General features: G+C 47.6%; 1 protein-coding gene across 1 annotated transcript; it reads left to right on the top strand.

The window, feature by feature from the left end:
• The first annotated feature begins 10,646 nt into the window (after positions 1-10,646).
• DUSP6 (dual specificity phosphatase 6) lies at positions 10,647-16,671 on the top strand. The gene is made up of 3 exons (XM_036252228.1): positions 10,647-11,636; positions 12,243-12,680; positions 13,704-16,671. Exons 1-3 carry the CDS (start codon positions 11,237-11,239, stop codon positions 14,009-14,011), a joined length of 1,146 nt encoding a protein of 381 aa, XP_036108121.1. The 5' UTR covers positions 10,647-11,236; the 3' UTR covers positions 14,012-16,671.
• The last annotated feature ends 1,626 nt before the right edge of the window (positions 16,672-18,297 follow it).

Raw genomic sequence — 18,297 nt, 5'->3', positions numbered from 1 at the left:
AGACGGAACGAATGAATCAGAATAATTTACTGTACTACAGCACCATGTCCATGTGAAAGAGAGAATCGTTACCTAAAGGTACCTCAGAGAGGAGCATATCTCATTGTGTGTGTGCATTTGTTCCTAACTCCTTATTACATATCACTCTGTAGTTTTCATGTAGAGTTCCTCGTTGCATTCCAAATTGCCCGTCCTGGACTGAAGGACTATGTTATCTAACACGAGTGTCCTTTGGGATCTTGAGCTTTGACACTCTGCTTATGGCACACCGAATGCTACCTTTGTCACATTCCCTCTTACGTCACTGGCCCCACCTGTTGACTTCTTGAGGGGAGTGTCCCCATGTGATTTATCTTTTTATCCTTCAGAATATCTTGCACCAACTCAGCAGATACATCAAGCATAGATTAAAAAAAAAAGATAAAAGACAAAGCCACGTTGGCAAAATTTAAATCTTTGTCCATCTGTAGTGCATTCTGTGATGGACAGCAATGATACAGTGTGGTGAAGTCGATGGTGGGGGAAAGAAGGGACATCTGTAATACTTTCAACAATACAGATAAATTTACAACAAAACCAAACTCAGACACATCTGATGTGGTCCTGGGCAATGCGATGGAGACTGATTGTTCAGAACGGGCCAGGCAGCAGATGGCAAGACACAACTAGCTGCCCCTCGCTACGAGGACAGACTCCGCGACCCAACCCTCGAGCACAACCTGAAAGCATTTTGCCCAACTCTTCCCTTCCACCATTGCTGAACGTCTGCTATCACGTGGTGCCTCCATCCCATTTCAGCAGTAGAAGTAACAGGAGCAACATTCCTTCCATTTTTGTTTGTAATAGAAAGAGCAATGAGGAGAGAGGCCTTTCTTTACAAAACCTCATTTTATGGAACAGTGTTTGTCACGAAACGTGTCGCCACGCCATCCCCACGCCTTGCATTAGAAAAGCTACTTCTTCCCTCCAAAGAGTGTTTCTGCTACTTTTACTCAACTTCAACTTTTCTGTCGGTTTTACATTTTTACAATGAAACGTTAGAGGCCAAAGGCAGTTCCTCTCCCCAGAAATGGATTACACCACTCACATTTAGAATAGCACGTCCCCCTCTTTCCTGGCCGCAATGACAAGGACCTCTCAGTGCCTCCCTGTGTAAGGTAAGATGAGTATTTCGTCATCTTCTATTAATAGGGAGGGCCTCTGCGTCACAGAAGCACCGAGAGATTCCCTAGCCCCAGAGACAACATGATTATTTCGGGAACAGGACAGTGGTGGAGGTATGGCATCACTCCTAGACAAGTGCAATTGCTTCCCAGTTGGATTCTCTGCCTCTAGTTTGTCTTTCCTGCCCAGTCCACTCACCCCTTTGTTACCAGAATCATATTCTGAAATCATGTCACACCCCCGCATAAATGTCTTTGATGACTTCTCACTTCTCCAGACTCCACAGCATGACACCCCAAGTCCACGGCATCGTTAAACGAATCTTTTCTGTGTTCTTTGCCACTCTGCACCCTCCACGCTGCCGAGCTGTCATGCATGTCCGTGTCTCCAAACCTTTGCTCATGCTGGCCGGCTCTCCAGCCCAGAGTGCCTTTCTTCTCCCGTCTCTCTGGGACGGGAGAGAGGGAGAAATGTGCTTATCTATAAAGATCTAACTCTGGGACACTTTCCAACACCCAAGGTTGATGAACCACTTCCTCCTGTTTCCCAGTGCATTTCCTTTCTGTTGCAATTGCTGTGCTACATGATTTTTTAAGTTTAATAATTATTCTTCTCCTTCTTCTCCTTCTTCTTCTTCTTCTTCTTCTTCTTCTTCTTCTTCTTCTTCTTCTTCTTCCTCTTCTTCTTCTTCCTCTTCTTCTTCTTCCTCCTCCTCCTCCTCCACCTCCTCCTCCTCTTCTTCTTCTTCTTTAAAGAGAGTGGAAGGGAAGATGGAGAGAGAGAGAGAAACACCAGTGTGAGAGAGACACATTGTTGGTTGACTCCCACATGACTCTGACCGGGGTTGGGGGTCGAACCTGCAACCCAGGTACGTGTCCTTGACCAGAATTGAACCAGAGATCCTTCAGTCTGCTGGCCATTGCTCTAACCACTGAGCAAAACCAGTCAGGGCAGGGAACCCCTTACATCATTTAAGTCAGAGTTACTGGAGATGGGGCTTAGGCATCTATATTTTTCAAAATCTCTGTTTCTGAGCCAAGTTGGCTGTTAGATAAATGTCATATTCTTCTGATAAAAATCAGAGGCCTCTAGTGGTCAGAGGCCCGACTTAGGTTACACTCCTCCCTGTACCCATTTCCCTTTCACTGCAAAAATAAATCCCGTACCAAAATTAACTAGATAAAAATGTATGTTTTAGCAAGTCAGCACAGTTGTAGCAACTGTCCTCTCTACGCTCAGTAATTTGATGAACAGCACCTTGCACGAGAAGGCCACGCCGAAGGAAAGGCAGCGTCCCCCAGTCCCATCCGGTAGCTCTGAGTCTCACTGAGGGCGGGGTCCTAGCTGAAGGGAAGGGCGAGGGGCTCCGGGGCCTAACGGCTGTGTTACACAGGCAGGCGGGCTGGCTGCCTTCTGATATCTTGGTCGTGAAAGATCCAAAGGTTCTGTCACAACTCTTCTAACCATCATATGTCAGAAATGCCACCAATCACATCCTTTGTGCTAAATTAAAAAAACAAAAAACACACAAATCCAGCCGATCACTCAGTCTAAGGAATTGTTTCATATTAAAGAATGGCACAGCTGTCCTGGCCGGTTTTGCTCAGTGGTTAAGAGCATCAGCCCATGTACCAGAGAGTCTTGGGTTCAGTTTCCGCTAAGGGCATATACCTTGGTTGCAGTTCATCCTGGGCCCCAGTTGGGGTCGTGTGGGTGGCAACCAATAGATGTGTCGCTCTCACGTCAATGTTTCTCTCTCTCTCTTCCTCCCTCTCTCCCTCCTGCTCTATCTGAAATTGGATGAGGATTAAAAGCAAAGAATGCTACAGTTAATTATCCATCCCTAGAGTACTAGGATAGTTATACTCAATTACTTAAAAGTCAATTACCATACAGACAATAGAACAAAGGGGCAGAGAAATCGCACCATAAAGGCCTTACCTCTGGGAAACTGGTGAGGTAGTAAGGGGCAGGGAGAAGACCAGGAAAGGGGAGCATGACCAGGCAAGGGTTTAGACTTCTGGGGTTTGGGTAAACTTCTGGTGGATCCAGAAAACCTGATGGGAATACTACAAAAGATGCATACAGAAACTGTTAGCAGGTGGCCTGTTGGCTACCATGTGGTCTCCAGCACAGCACCCTTCCCCCAGGGACAGAAGAGTCCTTTCAGTCATGGGAGCTGGACTCTCATACCCAGTGGCTCTGATACTCCCTCACTGTCCTCCATCTGAAGATCTCCAAAATCATGGGACTTCATGCAGCCTGGTACAAATTTGACCTGTTAAAACGGCAGCTTCAACATCATTTGTTAACTTTTTTATTGCTGGTCAAGAATGTTAGTTCTGGAGTTAGACCAACCTGGATTCTGATGCTTTCCAGTCGTGTGACCGCAGGAAATCGCGCAATCCCCCTCTGCCTCAGTTTCCTCACTTGTAAAATGGGGGAACATATCACAGGACTATTGTAACAAATGACTTACATTTGTAAAGGGGTAGGAACAGTCCTGAAACAATAATTGACAGTTACCTGTTTTTATTGTACACACACGCACATCCAAATAAACATTTACTGACCTTGCTGAGAGGGGTTATATAATGGAAAAAACCACAGTGACCTTGCTGGGGAGGTTGGGAATGCTGATCGCTTAAGAAGTCAGAGGAAGGAAGGAACAAGAAGTCACAGGGAGGAAGGAACTTCCCAGAAGATAAGACGTCTGAGATGCAGGAGGCCTTACAGGCTTGAGTATGTAAATGGATGCTCCCACCAGCGACCGCGAACCCAGATCACTGAGGGAGAATGGAATATTGCTGGGGCCAGGAGATTTCCAATTCCCTTTTTGCAGAATATGCAGTCAACAGGAATGGCCATGAGCCAGCAGTGACGGGCCGGGGGTGGGGGAGGGGCTCCCGCTGTTTCAGCAGGCTAGTCCCAGACAGCTGGGAAATCCTCCCAAGCAATCAGCATTCCCAACCTCCCCAGTTTAGCCCGGTCTCTCGTCTCGGCACACTGAGAAACTGTGATTTCTGGGCTGCTCACATCAGCAATCTACTAAACATAATTTTAAAAATTCTGTATGGATTGTTTTTCTATTCCTGAGAACAAAATGGACACTGTGGTATGCTCCATTATATAATCCCTTTCAGCAAGATCAATAAATGTTTATTTGGAGGTGCATGTGCGTGTAATAAAAACAAGTGACTTTCGATTATTATTGTTTCAGGACTGTTCCTACCCCTTTACAAATGTGTCACTTGTTACAATAGTCCTGTGATATGTTCCCCATTTTACAGGTGAGGAAACTGAGGCAGAGGATGATTGTGCGATTTCCTGCGGTCACACGACTGGAAAGCATCAGAATCCAGGGTGGTCTAACTCCAGAACTAACATTCTTGACCAGCAATAAAAAAGTTAATAAATGATGTTGAAGCTGCCATTTTAACAGGTCAAATTCATAACAGGTTGCAGGAAGTCACACTCCTTAGAGCCAGTCTTATTGAGTAGAGAGTAGAATATACCATGGAGGCTTCAAAGGGCCTGAAATGTGAGTTTAGATTCCAGTGTAATTACCTGACATTTGAGCTCAGCCAGCCCCGCCATGAAACTGTGGAAGTGGTATACCTGCTTTGCACTTATCACGGTCACAGTTAACATGTGCACAGTTGGATGTAGATTAGATTGTAGCCGTTCTGTTGCTATTTTCATGATATATCTAAATACAACTTTTATAATTAACCCGTCAAATGGCTCAGAGCAGTATTGCTTGGACTGGAGTGTGGGGGCCCCTGAGGTTCCACCAATATGTTCTTGGAGGACATGTGAGTTCTTCAAGTTGACAAAATGAGTTAAAGCATTCCATGTAGTGTGGCTACACAGAGTCATGTCCACTGATTGCCGAGCTAAAAATGGGCTGGAAATTAGTTCTCTTACACACAGTTACTTGTACTGCTCACATCTGAGTAAATAAAGGAACACAAGAAGAGAAAAGCCACCAGAAAGGCACATGGCTCACTCACGGAGGCACGAGGCAGACCTTCTGCATGGAGCTGCACCACAGTTAACGCCCAGGAGGCTGCACACGCCTCACGGCCTGACCAGGAGGGCTCTGGAAGATGAACACACGTGGTCCCTCGTCTCCCTAGAAGGCCATGTAAGCCCAATTTCCCACGAAGGATCATGTGGAAATTGTACAAAGGAAAGCAAGGTGCGGTTGGTTGTCTTTCCTCCCCATTCCCGAACCCCACCCCCCAAAAATGTATGAGCTGGGCAGTACTGCAGAGGCAGCTTCCTGACGACTTTTACATAGATTTTTACATTTCCTACTTTGTGACAATAAAGGATAAGGGAAGAATCAATGGTTTCCCCCCTGGAAGGAAAGGAATGAAAGCTTTTCAAAGAAGAAATCAACATTGTTATCGTTAAATGCATTTTCTTGCTAGAGACTTCAAAAAGTATTCTAGATAAAGTCGCTATGGGATCCTGAAGGCAAATTACGTGCATTCCATCAGGTGATGGGAAACGGAAACACAAGAAAGCTGATGAAGACCCTCATTTTTGAAAGCTTGGGGCCAAGGTCTGAATTTCGCAGTAGTTCACATTTTTCTTTTGGTTGTGTCATTCCAGCAAGATGTTACATGCCATGTGGTTTCTAGAAAAGCTCCAGCCACCCCAAGATGTGATTGTGGGTGTGTGATTCTGGCACTGCTGCCGACCAAGCTACCTGTTAGTGCATCTAACTTAGCCTGTCTTTTCTCCACCCCTGAATTGTTTGGGAGAATCGTCAACCCCGCAGCCCCTCACCCTGGGGCAGGCTAAGGAAGCGGCCCCAGGAGAAGCAGTTTGATTGCAAACCAGGGTCTGCAGTTGCGGTTTTGATTTGGGGCCCACATTTGAAACTCCTTCTGGTTTTCTCTGTACAGCCTATCCTCCTGTCAGTCCTTCGGGCCTCTGGGGTTGCTGCTGATCAGAGTACCTCGCTGCCTTTTGGAGGCATCTGCCAAGAGACCTCAGCATGAGTTTTGTGAACCTCATATGCCCTTTATTTCAAGTCAGATTATTTCAAAGATATTTCTCAAATGCAGTTAAATTCCACTCTGAGGTTTAACTGTTCTGAAAGCCGTTGTCACTTTGAGGGCCTCCCTGGGACCTCTAAAAGTGAATCTTGAATATGCCATTTTAAGTCAGACCTTCCAAAGCATGCCCTCCCTTCTAGCTGAAAATCAGTTTAACAATTTTCACATGATGTGTTAATGTCACTGTATTCATAGCGATTACTCCGAGAAGATTAAAGGTCATGCTAACCCTTTGGCATCTCTTAAATCCCGAGAGTCCTCAATGTAGGAAAATCCTTGCGAAGTTAGAATGCTTCTCCTATAGTCCAGCAAACACTGGTAACTGGAAGACTCACTTTGAAGCAGCTTCCCAGGGGGAACCATCAGGAAAAGTTCAAGACTGGGTTCTCTGAGGATGCACAGGCATACACACACGGAAAAATGAGGATCTCTGAAATTGCTTCCCTGCACTTAGACACAGTCCTCTACATGTGAACGACATGCTAAGCAGGGAACTGAGGCCTCTGGAAGTAAGGAAACCTGTGATTCTTTCAGGTGCTAGAACTCTTCTGGGTGTTTCCCAGGAGGCTAGGTGACAGGGCCAGGATGAGGAGATTGAAGACAGGATAATCAGCAACAGCAGCGAGTCAGCTTTGTGTAGGAATAAATCAGTGAGTTTTAAAAACATCATCTTTTGGGTCCCCATATGGTGCCCAACACTTTTTGCATATCACCTAGGTTGTCTCCAATCCTCACAGTCCTTTGAGGATGAGAACTCATCCCAATTTTGCACACCACTGAATTCCTTTCCTTGCTTTATTTTTCTCCATTGCACTTTCACTTTCCAATATACTGTCTACTTATTTATGTTATTTATCATCTGTCCTCACTAGGAGGTAAGCTCTGGGACGGCAGGTATTCTTGTCTGTTTTACTCACTGATGCTTTCCTGGGACCTAGAATAAAAGAGTGAATGAATGCATGAATAGAAACACAAAGAGGCTAGTAACTGTCCTCTGTCAGACTGCAAGTGAATGATAGAGCTAAGATTTGAACCCAGGCCCATGTGCTACACAGACAACTAGATAAGTAATTGTAGTTGTGAAAATCCAAGACACACTCTAAGGAAAAGCAATAAGCAACATTTACTGCGTGGTTAACTAAATTAAGAGGTGCATACAGTTGAAGGAAACCACCAGATGTAGGAGCAGAAAAGTAAGCCTAACTTTTGATCCTAACATGTATGGGGAAGGTGCAACAGAATATGTGACTCTGGTGGTCAAAATTCAAAATGCAGACCTTAATCCTGCAAATCCCAGCGGGGAACAGCGCAGCGTGCTGTGATCTCTCCAACATCCTGTAATATTTACATGTATGTGGTTAATCCTTAACGGTCTGGCCTCAAATCCTGTTCCCACCATTTTCTAATGTGTGACCTCAGGCAAATTCCTTAACCTCTGTGAATGGAGATCATTTACATGGGTTTTCTGGAGACTGACCAAAATTATGAACTTAAATAGAGAAATCATTACCATGCCTACAATGTAGTAAATGCCCAAAATGTATTATTTCTACCAGATCAATTTGGTTTGGTTTGGAGAATAGAGTGTTTTTAAACGGATCCATTAGGGAGAAGTTAGAAAGGTAACTGGGCACTTTCTGTCTGTAGAAGGAGTTACAGGATTTTGACCCTGGTCTGTAACAGCACCTGCTTTGCTTGACAGCTGAACTGGGAGGGATTAAACTGTTTAGGGAAGTTCCTCAGAGGGCTTCTGTGGAGACTAGCCAATTCCAGGCGAGCTGTTAAACAGCCCACAAAGGGGGTCTTTGGGTTGGAAAGGACTCAGGCTATTGTGCTGGTTCGGAATTCAAAGCGATAAAAATAATAACAGCTAATAGCACCCCTTGGTCGCCTCCAGTCATCGCAGATATTTTTATTATCTCCATCTTGCCACCGTGGAAGATCGGGCTTAGAACAGAAGGTTTAACCACTGTCGAGTGTTTAGGAAGCGACCGAGGCACAATTTAAACCCGGGCCGCCCCACTTCAGAGGCTCTTGACGCCACCTGCTTTAGGAACGCACCGTCAGGAGGCCGTTTTATAAAACGTGCCGAGAAGGACCGACGTTTCGTTGCGATAGGGTTAAGAAGCACGGGTCAAACTAAACGTTTCCATCGTCAGGTTTGCAAAATGTTGGCGATTATCCTTCCAAATGTGTGCCCAGGCTCAGGTAACTTGCACTTTAAAAAGAGCTAAATAGAAACTAATGTTCCTCGGGGCCTCTTCTGCGGGAGGTCCCGGGCTGAAACAGCCCGCGGGTCTCGGTTCTGCAGCAGGGCACCCTGCATCTCCTCGCCTCGCCTCCAGGCCCCAGGGACTGAAATGTTTGGGGCTGGGAACGTCTGTAACAGGTGGGGGCGAATCGGAGGCGTCAACTCCAGCGAAGGCCTCCTCCAGCTGGAACTAAATGATATCCAGTAAAATATGGGAATTTTGTTCCAAGTCATGCCCAAAAAAGGAGCGGCGAGAGGAGCACGGCAGCCCCCACCTTCGTCGATCGCGCTCCTCCAGGGGCGGCCTGCCTGCATCAGAGCTCCAAAATTGGCAACCTGGGCCTCGCAGCCTGCTTTTTTTAGCCTACATTCCCCAAACCAGGGAAGAGGCGGGTGACTAAAAATGCAAATTGGAGCGGGGCGTCAACAGGCTGGCCCGTGGGTGCGGAGTCTGGCTAAGGGAGACCCCACGACCTCAGGTGCCCTCCGTCACATTTGCGATGGGCACGGAGCGCCGGCAGGGGCGCTCGGAACAGCCGCTCCCAGCCAAGCCGCTGCCCCCGCTTCCGCCTCCCTGGCGGCGGCCGCACAAAGAGCGGCCTCTTTTCCGCGGGGGGTTAGGGAGGGAGGGGAGGCCGGATTAGGGCCCGCGCCTTCCGGCCCCAGCCCCCCTCCCCTCCCCCGGCCTCAGCGCCGCGCCGGCCGCACACAGGTGGTTTTCCGCTCAGGAGAGGCAGGCCCCGGCACTTTTATATAACAATGGAGCTCTGCGCGCCGGGACTGCGCCTCCCTGTCGCCGATGCCCCAGCCAGGCCACGCCTCCATCCGGCCCCTGGCCGGCCCGCCCGGCGCCTCGGCGGAGCGCTGCTCGCTGGCGGGGCCAACACCTCCCCTATTACCTGCTGGCTCTGCAGAGCTGCAGAGACGTTCCCCGGGACTCCTAGCCCTCCTTAGGAGCCAGGGGTTCCCCTTCTGCACTCCCCTCACCCTCCCTAAGCCGCTACGGAGCCCACAGTCCCTCACACAGTCCTGCAATCAGCTCCACACCCGTCCGCAGAGTCGCCCAACGTCCGGTGCCCACTTAGTTAGAAGGCGGGGGTAATTGGGTGCTGGCAAGGAGTGCAACGCGCAGGCGCGACCGGTGCTCCGCTAGTGCCCGGTGAGGTTGGGGGAGGGGGCTGCGGCTCAAGCAGGGAAGAGGGTGTATGTGCGTGGAAGCTCCTCTTTGACATGGCTTTCTGGCTACAGTAACCAGTCGCCAAGCCCAGCTTATCCCTGCGACCTGCAGGCCTTGCGGGAGGACTTCCCCATGCCTCGACGATGGTGGGGACAGCCCGCAGGCTCCGCGCGCCCTAGCGCATGTCGCGCCAGACCAGCTCCTTTTTCGAAAACTGAGTTCCCTACTTACAAATGATTAATGAGCGTGACCCCCACCCCGCACAACGCGAACAATGGCTCTTAACGCCCCACGCCACAGGAGGGGAATAAAAGCATCGTACTGCCCAACAAGTTTGTTTCTGCAGCCTCCACTGTTTTTTAAAAAATAAGTAAAACGTATTTTTTAAAAGCTTTATTCCTAATATCTGAACAACAGGCTCTTGTTTGTTTGCTTGCTTTAAAGTGTTTCAATAAAATCCTGGTTTGTTTCCAAAGATGTTGGATTAACATTTAACACCTCATCGATCACTAAAGCCAGGCAGTCCAGCAGCCCCAACACAGCCTCGGCTAAAAGAACATCAGAGCAAACAGAATTGGGCTTTTTAAACTGGCAAACAAACGTCACAGTGCCTAAAGGAGGGCGGGAGGGGGGTAGGGTTAAGGAGAACTCCGGTCCAAAAGAGTTTAAAGGAAATAAAAAAGAAAAGTCAGTACAAGTTTTCCTAAAGCTAGCTTGCGAGCACAGGCGTCACGAACAAGGGCTTTTGTGCCTGCTAATTGCACCATTTGTGCGCAAAAGTTCCGACGCGAAGTGTGAACTCTCAACAGAAGGAAACATGAGACAACTGAAGTGCCCTGGTTTATGTGCCCTGCTCCTCCGCCGCCGCCGCCTCCTCTTCTTTCTCCTTCCTCCCGCCGAGCCCGCTGTTGCAGCTTGTTTGCACTGGGGCTTATCCGGAGCGGAAATTCCTTTCCGTTTTTGTGAATGACAAACTCATTAACAATTCATCAACACAACCTGTTCCAGCCGGCCCGTCTCCACGGTAACAGCCCCTTCCGCAGCACGCTCATTGGCTGGCTGGGAGAATGTATCCATTGAGACGCTCGCTGTTTGTATCCATTGAGGAGCTGCCTCGCGCTAGGGGTGTGCGAGGGCTGAGTCCGAGAGAGACAGGGAGAGAGAGAGAGCAAATAGAGGCTTGAATAATCCGAGGAGAAAGACGCTCGGGTGGATTTGAGGTGCAGCCTTGGAGGGAGGGATTAGGAGCCGCTGGACTTTTTTTCCCTCCTCCCCTCTCAGTAGCACGGAGTCCGAATTAATTGGATTTCATTCACTGGGGAGGAACAAAACTGTCTGGGCACCTTCATTCAAAGCGATTCATTGACACCGAGAACGAGCGGCTGCAGCCCGGTGCAGAAGGAACCTCCGGCTTCACTTCTGTCTCTCCTTCCCCAACCTCTAACCCGGTTTGGGAAGAGCGAGGTGGAATTCAACCCCGCTCCGTGAGCGGCGGCTTCGCTTAGCGCGCTCGGCCTATGCCTGCCCCAAGGGGCATCTGCTAGGCACCCCACCCTCCCTCGCAGCTCGACCCCCATGATAGATACGCTCAGACCCGTGCCCTTCGCGTCGGAAATGGCGATCAGCAAGACGGTGGCGTGGCTCAACGAGCAGCTGGAGCTGGGCAACGAGCGGCTGCTGCTGATGGACTGCCGGCCGCAGGAGCTGTACGAGTCGTCACACATCGAGTCAGCCATAAACGTGGCCATCCCGGGCATCATGCTGCGGCGCCTGCAGAAGGGCAACCTGCCGGTGCGTGCGCTCTTCACGCGCGGCGAGGACCGGGACCGCTTCACCCGGCGCTGCGGCACCGACACAGTGGTGCTCTACGACGAGAATAGCAGCGACTGGAACGAGAACACGGGTGGCGAGTCGGTGCTTGGACTCCTGCTAAAGAAGCTCAAGGACGAGGGCTGCCGGGCGTTCTACCTGGAAGGTATGTGCTAGGGGAGCGCGGCGCGCGGGGCAGGACGGGACGTGCGAGGCTGCGGGCTGCCGGCGGGGCAGGCAAACTGGAGGTGCCCCGGCTGCGTTTGGCTAGCGCTTCTGAGCCGCGCTGCCCCGCCTGGGGCTGCCCGCCCGCCGGCTCCAAGCTGCGAACCTCGCGCGTCCGGCACGGGAGAGCTGGCCTGGCGCAGAATCCACCCGCGTCAGGGCCGCAGGCACCAGCCGATCTAATCAATTGTTACTTGTAATATCCTCCACTTTGCCCTGCTTTCAGTCGTTCGATTTTGAATTAAGATTTGCAGGGTGGGATAGGTCGTTGTGGGTGCACATTGGCATTTCCTAGCCCCTCAAAATATTCAGAAAAGTTGCCATTTTGTGCATTTCCGGATTCAAAAAGAATAAGGGATTCCAGGGGAGGCTGGCCCATTCGTTCCATTTTCAAGGGTGCACATTTAAGTGTCTTTATTACATCTGGCTCTGGGTGTAGAGGGTTCGTAAGGTGCTGTGGTGTTTCCTGCGTCCGGTTGCGGCTTTCAAAGCTGTGAAAACTACTACGGGATCTCGGGTTACACGATTGCTTTTCTCGTCCTGGCAGGTGGCTTCAGTAAGTTCCAAGCCGAGTTCGCCCTGCACTGCGAGACCAATCTAGACGGCTCTTGTAGCAGCAGCTCGCCGCCGTTGCCAGTGCTGGGTCTCGGGGGCCTGCGGATCAGCTCCGACTCTTCCTCGGACATTGAATCTGACCTTGACCGAGACCCCAATAGTGCAACGGACTCGGATGGCAGCCCGCTGTCCAACAGCCAGCCTTCTTTCCCCGTGGAGATCTTGCCCTTCCTTTACTTGGGTTGTGCCAAGGACTCCACCAACCTGGACGTGTTGGAGGAGTTCGGCATCAAGTACATCTTGAACGTCACCCCCAATCTGCCGAATCTCTTTGAGAACGCAGGAGAGTTTAAATACAAGCAGATCCCCATCTCGGATCACTGGAGCCAAAACCTGTCCCAGTTTTTCCCTGAGGCCATTTCATTCATAGGTGAGACTAATTAACCAGTACTCGCTCAGACTTTTAAATGCAAAAATCATTAGCCATTCACAGAGTTCAAGCTTTTGATTTTTTCTCGCTGCTTGTTAATTTGTCAGACTACAGGTCTCTAATGTTCGGAAGGTCTTCTTCATTCTGGTTTATCTTGCTAAGAAAAGAAAAACCACCGTTTGATCAGGCTGCTGATCACACGTGTATTTCAAATGCTGTCTGTTTCTTGACTCTAAATTCAGTCATAATCAGACAACAGAATTTTACCACAATCTTTGGAATGGGGGAGGCCTAGATAGCAGTACTTATGGTAGGCAGGAATTGTAGCACTGCTTTATCATTTTAAAAGACCTGGAAGTTATTTTAGGACATCAGGTTAGTTGTTGGAAAGCCCTATGAATGCTAGATGTAATCCAGTTGAATGTTACTGTGATACCAGTGAACAGTGAGACGGTGAGGGTAACCTGAGCCCAGCAGGAAGGACTGTGGGCTGGCAGCCTGGAGAAGCGAATCTCCAGGCATTGTAATGCATTTCCTATTACAAAGGAACTCATTTTCAGGCCATGTCGACATCCTGTTCCTCCTAATGGGCTGTCCCCTGTGACTTCCCTCTCTCTTTTAAAATGCCTGAATACCTCCATTGTTAGCTGCACAACAGTTGGAGAATAATTTAATAGACCCTTGCAGTCTGCTTGTCTGTATAAAAGGCATTCACTACCATATTGCAGGGTTTCTGGTATTCACATGCTGAGGCAAAGAATGCCCACATTAAGGAGGTTTTTTTTGTTTGTTGTTGGCAGAAACTTAATACAAAAGCTCCCTTTTCAGAAAATATCTGAAATATGTAATTGTGCCCAGTGTACACGTTTTATCACAGTGATACATTTTCTGCTGCCTGCAGGGCTCAACTGCCACACGAGATTATTTTTTAAATCTTTTTAAAAATTCATCTTTTAGACGGATCATTCACAAAGGCTGGTTTTTCGGTCTACTGAAATCTTGCCTTTCTTTCTGTGTTTACAGACGAAGCCCGGGGCAAAAACTGTGGCGTCTTGGTGCATTGCTTGGCTGGCATTAGCCGCTCAGTCACTGTGACTGTGGCTTATCTTATGCAGAAGCTCAATCTGTCAATGAACGATGCTTATGACATTGTCAAGATGAAGAAATCCAACATCTCTCCCAACTTCAACTTCATGGGCCAGCTGCTGGACTTCGAGAGGACGCTGGGACTCAGCAGCCCCTGCGATAACCGGGTCCCAGCACAACAGCTCTACTTCACCACTCCTTCCAACCAGAACGTCTACCAGGTGGACTCCCTGCAATCCACGTGAAAGGCCCCACATTCCTCCGCGCTAGGATGTGTCCTTTCCTTTAGCAGTTTCTCTTGGCAGCATCAGCTGGGCTGCTTTCTTTGTATGTGGCCCAGGGTGTCCAGATGACACCAGCTGTCTATTAGACAAAGGTTATCATATGTGGAATTGGTTATTACAAAGGGAGAGATTTGCTCCATTCTCCTTGAAAGAACAGGACATGCTGTATAGATACAGGCAGTCGGTCTGCTCCACACCTATGTGTACAGCCTACCCATGCAGGGACTGGAATTCGCAGACTTCCAGATAAATAGGGTAGGACCAAATGGTAGGATAGGAGCATGTGTTCTTTAGAGCCTTGTATGACTGTTTCCTTTTACATCTGGAACTGACTATATTGTCTTCAGTGAAGACTGATTCAATTTTGCATATAGAGGAGCCAAAGACAGGTTTCAGCTCTAGTGTCAGTTTGCAGGAAAAAAACAAAAACAAAAAAACACACCGTGAATAATAGATAAAATAAATCTGATACTCCATTTGATTATTGTAAATATTTGATCTGAAATCACTTGGCAATGTTTGAATTGTGTTTGTTTTTTCTTTGATGGGTTTAAAAGAAATCATCCAAAGGGAGAAAGAGCAGTGTACCACTTTTTAAAACAAAAAATGTAAACTTTTGATTTTAATCCAAAGGATAATATTTGCAGCATGCTCAACTTTACCGATTCTGAAGGACATTTTCATGGACACTATTACCGCTGAGACCTTGTTATGGTGCAGTCCTCAGTCTCTTACATATATCTTCCTTGTGATCCTGCCCCCTTAATGTAGTTTGACTCTGCCTTACCTTTGTAAATATTTTGGCTTGCGTTGTCTTAAAGGGGATACCTTGGAAAGGCACCAAAATCATGGGCTCACTTTTTTTTCCTTCTTTAACTTCAGCTGTGCTAAACAGTATATTACCTCTGTACAAAATTCTTCAGGGAGTGTCACCTCTAATGCAATACTTTGGGTTGGTTTCTTTCCTTCTAAAAAATTTGTATAAAACTGGAAGTGTGTGTGTGAGCATGGGTACCCATTTGATAGGTGAAGTGCATCTGATTGTGAAGAAGGGAGAGTTAAGTTGCTTCATTCTGTTCATGGTGTAAAGTTTTGAGATAAAATTTATTATAAGAATGTAAAACCTTAAATTATTAATAAATAACTATTTTGGCTATTGAATGTGTGTGTGTGTGGTGTTGTTTTTTTTTAATTCTTAATTTCACCTGAATGTGAAATGACACATTTTAGGTATTTTTCAGCTGGGACTGATGCTGGCTTGTAAAAGCACTTGTGGGCACAGGAGGGCAAAGTTCTCATCTTTTAAACTATTCTAAGAATGTTTTTTAGGTGCAGTTTATGAAATTGATCTTTTGCTTCAAAGAAAGACATCATGAAGTGGACCAACTATATCATGTACACGGATAATACTTTCTACAAATATGGTTCTGGCTTATGTAAGAAAATAGCAATGCTCTCAAAACAAAGGAAGCCATAGAGCACACCTTACTGCTGAGGTACAAGACAGGGATATTAACAGTCAAAGAGGGGTGCTAGAATGACAAGAAGACAGTCATGTTAACCTCTTTCTTCTGTCAGGATCTTCCACTCAGTAATTCACATGCCAAGGAGAAAGTAGGAGTAATTATTTTTCCAGTCAGTTACTGTGGCAATTCTACTTGCAAATTATCCTAATGTTGGAATAACAAATGAATCAGGAGGGGTGTCTCCCTTTTCTCATGTCCATATCGAAGTCTATCTAAGCTTTCTCACCGGAGCCTGGGTTTGGCTTTAACACTCACCACTGGCATTTTAGTTGAAGCTCAAGCTCCTGCTCTAAGGTGCTCTGTGCTCAACTAGTTTAGAATGTAGGTCAGAAGCCACAGTTGAACCTTATGGAGGTGATTTTGAGCCGTTTCTTTTAAGGTAAAGGCTTACTATATTGTCATTTTCTTTGGGACATCTCTCCCTGTCCCAAGTGTAACAGTACAAACCAAAATAAAAGATGAGGGCAGGTGTCTGACATCTAAAGAAATAGAACACAACTACATTCTGTATTCCTTTCAAAAGTCCCTGTACTTGCTCTGGGGAGAAAGATGAGCTTTTCACCCACATGGCACATGAGAGATGCCAGTTGGATGGTTTGGTAATCTACATGATAGGAGGCATGTGGCCCTGATTTTATGGCAATCATATCAAACTGTCCAGTGTGACTTTTAGCAACTAAGCATATATAAAAGGCCAACGTGTAGAAAACGACCAAGTCAGTCTCCCATTTGGCTTTCCCAAGTCAGCGGGAGCTCAGAAAGGAGAAGTGGGTTGCAGTTCCACTTGGCCCGTGTTAATCCAGTTCTGAACGGTTTCCGCTCCTGGCATTCCCTAAACTGGCTGTTCAAAGTGGGGATTTGCAAGCAGCGTTAGCAATTTCCTGTCCAGCTGCAGCTCAAGTAGCTGTGTGCTCCCCCCCCCCCTTTCTTTGTTCTGGTTTCTTTTTCTTTTTTCTTTCTTTTTTTCTTTACCATGGGCTGTGGATAATTTTAGTGCATTTCCTCTCTGTGGATTATCATCTTTCCTCCTCAAAGTTGCATACATTGAGTTCCTACTGCTCCGCTCCAGCCGGCAGCTGGCCTCCCCAGCACTTCCTCTCGGTTCACTGTGGGTTTGTTGTTTGTCAGTCCACTTCTGAAATTAATAATGTTTTCTGGCCAAGTGCCACAAGCCATTACCACAAAGGGGAAGTAACACATATGAATAGCAGGAAGCCATGCAGGGTCACAGTGTGAGCTGAACCTGTGGAGGGAACATAATTGAGCCTGGCCCATTCAGCAAGTGTCTGACATTGATTTGGGGAGAGGGAGCTCCCTGCATTAAACAGCTCAAGCTGTGAAGAAAAAAAAAAAAAAAGTTTCCAATAAATTGGTAGCAAATGGTCTTTGTCATCAGTCTGAATAAAAGAGGGAGCAAGGAGAGTTTAGGGCCCCCATAAAGTTGCAATGTCTGGGATTTCTCCCCTTTCCTGGTATATTGTTTCATAAGGCTGGTAAACAGAGGGGGACCTGCTTCCCTCTATTGCCACAAAAGGATTCATGTTAAATGGGTGATTTTTATGGTTCACACAAGCCAGAAGATTCAAAGAGCTATTCTCATTTTCTTCTGTGGAAGGTGGAAGGTTGTAACCGACAGCATGAGCCCCCCCTCTTCTTTCGCCCCCCTTCCCGGCCATCCCTCTGTTCCTTTGGTTCTTTTGTGCTGGTAGGAGCGCTGTGAGGGCGATCATTTTGCATCTTGGAGTTGGGCTCACTTCCTGAATGGAGCCCGCATGCGGTTACTAGGGCAACCTTTGCCAGCAGCTGCAGCTCCCCGGCCTCCCTCCTCACCTGCTGTCCCCATTAGTGGCTTCCTCAGGTCTCAGAGAGAAAGTGTTACCTTTCCTGGCCTTCTGCCGGGGGCTGGGGGGCGTTTCTGGAGAGGAGGTTATCTGCAGGTTTCGTGGGGGCTGTGGGAGACAGGGAATGCACCAGTTGATGGAATGAACTGGTTTTAGGGTTAAAAGCAGACTGAGAAAGAATTATCTGGGGATAGAAAGAAATACCAGCGCGGTCTTCAAAGGAGTGGAAATGGAGACTTGCCCCGACCCAACAATTAGGAGACCTGAATTCTCACTCGGGCCCTCTCACTACTGAATCAGACGGATAGCCCTGGGTCAGTCACCCGACCTCCCTGAGTTTCTTTTTTCTTGTCTGTAAAGTGAGAGAGTCTTTGCCTTTCATTCCAGGATTCTCTTATAAGTCCAGCCTTCTGGTCATGGATCCGAGACACATATTAGATAAAATAAGGTGCAGAGCAGGTGAAACAATGAATGTTTATTAAGACTATTAGATGCTGTGCCTCATGTACAGTATTATAGCATTTAATCCTCAAACAGCTGTGTGAGATAGGTCCTATTATTCTCCTTAGTTTTCAGAGAGGAAACTGAGGCAGAGAGAGGCCAGTAACACCTAAAGTCACCTAACAGGAAGTGGTTGAGCTGAGTTTCAAAGCTTTAGCTCGTTGTAAACTGCTTGCCATCAGTATTTGCTCATCTTTATCAAGTCCCGTGATGTTGACTAGGAAGTGGTGACCCCATTTTTCAGCTGAGGAAGTGGAGGAAGCAGAGGTTAAGTGACCTGCCAAATGAAACCCACATTCGACAGCCAAATCATGAGAGGCCCCCAGCTGATATGTTGCCAGAGAGGTGTCATATCTGTCTGGAAACTTCCATTCTCTCC

This window comes from Molossus molossus, unplaced genomic scaffold, assembly GCF_014108415.1.
Source record: "Molossus molossus isolate mMolMol1 unplaced genomic scaffold, mMolMol1.p scaffold_m16_p_10, whole genome shotgun sequence".
NCBI lineage: Eukaryota > Metazoa > Chordata > Mammalia > Chiroptera > Molossidae > Molossus > Molossus molossus.
Note: the sequence above shows the minus strand (reverse complement) of the source record. Positions and strands in the feature narration are given on the sequence as shown.